We start from the raw sequence: 6,000 nt of genomic DNA, 5'->3' as shown, positions 1-6,000 counted from the left end.
AATCTAACCAAGAGAAACTTTAGCCATTTTCTCTGTTTTGTTTTTTTTTTTCTTTGTTACTGACTTTCTGCTGAGGATTAATGGTCTCTGAATACTGTATCTTCAGGAGAGTTCTGAAGATTTTCTCATGTTTACAATAAAGCCTAGAGCCACTCTAAGGGAAAGCTGAAGAAAGAACTAACTGCCCTTGGAGACAAAAAGAGTCTTTGTGAGAAGTTTGGGCTGTTTGTCTTTCCTTGTTGATGTATGTGAGAATTAACATTTTGCCAGGAAAATCTCACTCCAGGGAAGATTTTTGAAGCTTCCTGTTAACAGGACATGATTAGGAGTTGTTTGACAGACAGTGTCCTCATCTCAGCCTTAAATAGTTTTCCTTGGTTCAGACTACTGAGTCAGATGAGCTAATGCCTTCGGTACTTATGTCTGTTGTATCTACAAAAAGGACATGGCACTTTTTTCCCTCCACAGCGATACACTAACACTTAACCACGGAGGCCAGAAGAGAGCATCACCTCTCCTGGGACTGAGAATAAAGCCTTTTGTGAGCTTCCATGTGGGTCTTGAGAATCGAATCCCGTCCTCCACAAGAACAGCCAGTGCTCATAACTGCTAAGCTATCTCTCCAGCCGCACTGCACTCACTGCCCCCTAACCGGGTAACTGTCCATCTGAAGAGCTGCTCCCTTTTCTTACAGGCTTGTTGGCCCCAGAGATCCCCATGTGTGTGGCGGAGAGACTTGTGGTCCTAGGGTCCGTGTGTTCTCATGAAGATTCTGGATGGGAAGTTGCTAGTGCGAGCTGGTTTGTCTGTAGGTAAGCTGGGACCCGAAAGGAGGAAGATAATTTTAGCCTATAAAGGACTCGCGAATGGGAGAAAGAGGAGAGCCTGGAGAGATAAGAACCGGTCTAGGCTGGATTTCTCTAACCTTAGACCACCCAAGTGTGCAGGAACCACAGGCCAGGAGCCGGCGCTGTGCCTCCGCACAACTCCACGCGCTGCATAGCTGAAGTTCCCCAACTTTTCCTCCAGAGGGGAGAGGAAGAGTGTTATGAAGTTTAAAAGGGAAGTCCCGCCCCCTTCCCGATTTCCGATTGGCCAGAACCGACCCCACCCCAGCCAGGCGACGGGCCCGATTGGTTGCCAGAGGGACAGGGTTGAGCGAGGCCCCCCGGGCCCCAGGTGGCAGGTGGGGCGGGCCCCGCGCGCTCCCGGGCGTCTGCAACTCCGGCTCGCAGCCCGCAACTTGGTGGGGACCCGGACCCTTGAGAGCCGTGGCCATGAAGAGCCTCAAGTCCCGACTGTGGAAGCAGGACGCGCCCGGCCCCACGTCACCCTCCTCGCCCACCGCGGTGGTCAGCACGGTGAGCAGGTCCTTAGGCGGGGACCCCGGGGACCTTCTCTGTTGCGCCCCTCACCGCAGATCTGAGCTTCTCGGAGAAGTCCTGTGTCCCCTTCTCACTCTGGCCTTTAGTGGAGTACCCTATTCCCACCCCTTTCCTGGGGGGACCCCTTCTCTGTCTTCCGGTGGTGCCATCCTGCTCTTCGCTTGTCCCATTGCTCTCGGCGCCCGCGATACCGGGGCCAGGTGGCTCCCGTCTTCCACCCGGTGCCGCCGGTGCGGACTCCGGACCCACCAGGCTCCGCGGCTTTCAGCCGTGCCAGAGTTGGGAGAGACGTTATGTGTCCTCCGCTGAGGCTGTCACAGGGCAAGTCTGGTTTTCAGCCAGGCTGGGCGAGAGAGAATACGGATCTCGAATGCAGACAAAGCCCCGCTTGTGTTTGACCCTGGAGATGGCGAAGTCGGGAAGGTGATTGTCCAGTTGGCAGAATAAATCCCACCTGTGGGGCAGGTGGGTGCGGAACATGGGTGCTGAGCTGAAGCCTGGTTCCCCGTGTGCGGGCGGAGAGGAGCGGAGTTGTAAGGCTTCTCTGTAAGTTGGCAGAGAGAACAGAAATCTTGGGAAACATCCTGACTGCAGATGTTGGAACTTGGATAATTTGGCAGGTTAGAATGGCCGTCTCATCAAAATTCTGTCATTAAGGAAGTTCTATTTTAAAAATCTTCCCGAGTCAAAACACAGAGGAAATGGAATGTGCAAATTGCCCGATGTTCGTCATTAAAACGAACCTTTATAATTTTATACAGATTTCAGCTAGAGGTTATAAACTTTTTATGAGAATACAAATTCATTTGTGCCTGGTTTTGAATTAATTCAGATCGGTGTCTTTCTAAAAAATTACCTTTTGTAGTAGTTTAGTTGGCCTTCAAGGAAACTGGAGAAACTAGACTTAAAAAAAAAAAGTAGGAAAAATAATTTGGAGTTTGGGTGTGGTGATGCTTGTCTGTAATCCCAGCATTTGGGTGGGGGAAGGCAGGAGGATCACGAATTCAAGGCCAGCCTGGGCTATGTAGGGAGCTGGAGTCCAATCTGGGTTATATGAAAATGTGACTCAAAACCAAGATGGCAGGCTTGCTCTTTGATGTTTGACCACTACTGAATATGTTTTGTAAAGTCACAGGGAAAAAGGTTTTCTTTTGCTTGGCTTAAAAAAAAAAAAAAAAAAAAAAAAAAAAAAAAAAAAAAAAATTGGCCGAAAAGCGTAGTGTATCAGGGGTAGCCATGGTTACAGATCAGCTTCTTCCCCAGTACCTAGCAGAAATCTGCCTTTCTCTAGACTTACAGCTGCATTTCCCCTGGTTGGTTTGCACCAAGGATTTGTGTTCCCACTTGGAGGAAGCCCCGAGGTTGTAGCTGCTACTGGTGTTTTTAGTATGCACGTTGGCTTGACATACATGAGTCTCTTCATGTCTTGCGCTTGTCTTCAGCATGCACTAAAGTGAGCGTTCTGCCATTTCTTAAAATAACGTCGCCGTAACAGTTAAATGTGTGGTGCAAAAACTGTTCCCTCAGAAGCAACACACACTTCTCAGTTTGTTAAGGTGCAGAATATATTTTGTAGGGGTTTTTAAATGAAAGGAGCTAGATAAACCAGCCAAGCACCAACAGGGCAATGTGGGTGAACAGGAAGAACATACCCTGTAGCTTTTCAGCCTATACAGCCCAGAAACTCTATCTCTGATTTGGTCGTGTGTGTGTGTGTGTGTGTGTGTGTGTGTGTGTGTGTGTGTGTGTTTCTGACCAGGCCTCTCTCTTTATCTCTCTTTTTTCCCTTCAATCTTTTTGAATAAATCCAGGATTTAATGTCTGCCAGGAACAAAAATATTTACAGTGGTCTGTCAGACTGTCAGTCTCTCATCTGTGTCCTTCAGCTCCACCTTCCTTGGAAGCCTCTGGGGTTATTTGCCTTCCTGCCCTTCTAGAGGAAGCATATCCCAGCAGATACAAACTAACTCTCTCCCTCCCCCCCCCTCTCTCTCAACACATGTGTCTGATAGGTAAGATACAGTGTGTTCTGGTACTTCATTTTTTCTTAAATCATATTTATTTAGTGTGTGTGTGTGTTTGCTTGTGTATGGGAACATGTGTGTCAGAGTGTGTGTGTAGAGGTCAAAGGACAGCTAGCAGGAGTCTCTCTCATTCCTTATGGATCCTGGAGATCAAACTTAGGTCAGGCTTGGTGACTAGCCCTTTTACTCACGGAGTTGTCTCACAGACCCTCCAGACACTTTAGATCTGTGTTTCCCTTGTGAGTGAACTGATTCTCTTTTGGTATCCTGAACCTCCTGTGTTTGTTTGTTTGTTTGTTTGTTTGTTTATTGGTTTTTCGAGACAGAGTTTGTCTGTGTAGTCCTGGCTGTCCTGGAACTCACTCTGTAGACCAGGCTGGCCTCGAACTCAGAAATTCCTCTGCTTCCCAAGTGCTGGGATTAAAGGCGTGCACCAGCACCACCCGGCACCTCCCGCATCTTTTGCAAGGAACAGTTTGTCCTTTTTACCTTTCTGTGCATAGTTGACTTGTGTATGTACTTCATATCTAGGAAATTGAGGCCTTTCACACAGCATCTAAGAATTAGTTCTTAGCTATTTGCAGTGATTCTTCATGGTCATAGCATTCCTTATGCTGACAGTGTTTGCTGTGATACAATTTAACCTTTAACCTTTGGCTTTATGACTTTTTTTTTTTTTTTTTTTTTGGTTTTTCGAGACAGGGTTTCTCTGTGTAGCCCTGGCTGTCCTGAAACTTACTTTGTAGACCAGGCTGGCCTCGAATTCAGAAATCCGCCTGCTTCTGCCTCCCAAGTGCTGGGATTAAAGGTGTGTGCCACCACTGCCCGGTGCTTTATGACTTTATAAAGGTCTTAAGTGGCAGTATTGAACACAACCCTTCCAAATTTCTTAGTGTGCTTTTTGTAGTTCTTAGTTTCATTACATTTCTTTATTTAGGCAGGATCTCACTATGCAGCCCTGGCTAGCCCAGAACACACCATGTAGACCAGGCTGTCTTCATAGACCCACTGCCTGCCTCTGTCTCCCCAGCCCTGGGATTAGACGCATGTGCCACCCCGCCCGGACTGGCTCGGTTTTATTTTTAAACATTTATTCCTTGTAATTTAAGAGGGTTTCCAGCCTGGCTCTCTTTCCTCCCCCTGCCCCCTTCCAAGTTCTGAATCTCTTAATGTGAGTTTTAAAACGTTCATTTAACTTCCGTGGCAGTGATCATAGTTTACTCTGAGCAGCTTTGATATGTTTTTTCCTGTAGCCGTCTCTGCTTAGATCTCTGCTTAGATCTCAGTGTAACCGGCTGAGCAACCGTCTGAAGCTGTAGATGTGTGAGGATTTGAAGATGGTGTGCAGTACACAGCGTCATTCCCTGCCAAGCGACAGCTACATGTAGGAGAAGTGGGTTTAGATATTCTTCTCAACAGCAGCTGCTTAGATCAGAGCCCAGGGGTTTGAGCTCAGTGACTAGGATGTTTGTGTATATATAGAAGAAGTAAGTGCGCCTCACAGTGGTACACCGTACACAGTGGTACAGGCAGTTGGAACTGGTCGGTTGATTGTCTACTGTTCAAGTTTGGAAATAGTCGTATCAATTAACAATAAACTTGGAAAGCTCTGTGTTATATCTGTTTTGAGATGAGGTCTCACTTGATATCTCAGGCTGGCCTGGAACTCATTATATAGTCTAGGCTGGCTTCAAATTCATGGCAGTCCCCCTGCTTCAGCCTCCCAAATGTTGAATTAACAGGTATGAGCCACCATGCCTTTCTCATTCTCTCTCTCTTTTCTTCTTTTTTTTTTTAAATGACTTACTTATTTTTATATTACATGTATTGGCATTTTGCCTGCATATATGTCTGTGTGAGGGTGTCAGATCCCCTGGAACTACACATTTATTCTTAATTACTAAATTAGAGCTTCAGACTCCTTCCCAGCGGGGTCATTAAATGACTGGCGATACTACATCAGATCTATATCAGTTATATGATGGACAGTGAGAATAGGCTTGCTCACTCTCAGGGAGTTCAGATTGGGACATTTAAGCAATAAATTTAAGGGACTGTATTTGTAGATGGAGTGGAGGGGCTGCGAACATACTGTAAGCAGCTTTTGGCAGAGCTATCTCCTTCAAATCTCTCCTATCCTCAGTGTGGTAACTTATTAAGCTCTTTAAAAAATTACTCATATGTGTATGAGTCGTGTGTGTGTGTGTGTGTGTGTGTGTGTGTGTGTGTGGTGTTGTCTGTGCTTGTGGGTGTAGTGTCTGTAGATATATAAGTGTGTATATATATGTGTGTATATATATTTATATTTATATTTATATTTATATTTATATTTATATTTATATTTATATTTATATATGCCAAGATTCCACCTTGGATCTTCTGTAAGAGCATCAAGTGCTCTTAGCTGCTGAATTGCAGCCCTGTTTATTAAGTTCTTGACTGTAAACCTCCTAACCTCCTTTTGCTGTTCTTTCTCTGGACTGCTTGTTGCATAGAACTGTGGATTTTATAAGTCAACTGTACCTCTTCTGAAAAATCTTACCAGTCTCAGTCAATACCCACCCCCCCCAGATGTTTCTAAAGCATTAACG

General features: G+C 45.9%; 1 protein-coding gene across 2 annotated transcripts in view; it reads left to right on the top strand.

The window, feature by feature from the left end:
* The first annotated feature begins 1,152 nt into the window (after window positions 1-1,152).
* The window catches only part of Uaca (uveal autoantigen with coiled-coil domains and ankyrin repeats), an 88,186-nt gene continuing 83,338 nt past the window's right edge, over window positions 1,153-6,000 (top strand). For both annotated transcript variants that reach the window (XM_076925443.1, XM_076925442.1), the window contains exon 1: window positions 1,153-1,361. In XM_076925443.1, coding sequence (XP_076781558.1) covers window positions 1,278-1,361 — 84 coding nt within the window. In that variant the 5' untranslated portion in view covers window positions 1,153-1,277. The remainder of the gene's footprint in view (window positions 1,362-6,000) is intronic.

This window comes from Arvicanthis niloticus, chromosome 26, assembly GCF_011762505.2.
Source record: "Arvicanthis niloticus isolate mArvNil1 chromosome 26, mArvNil1.pat.X, whole genome shotgun sequence".
Lineage (NCBI taxonomy): Eukaryota > Metazoa > Chordata > Mammalia > Rodentia > Muridae > Arvicanthis > Arvicanthis niloticus.
The sequence above is the reverse complement of the archived record's forward strand: the minus strand, read 5'-3'. Positions and strand labels throughout refer to the sequence as shown.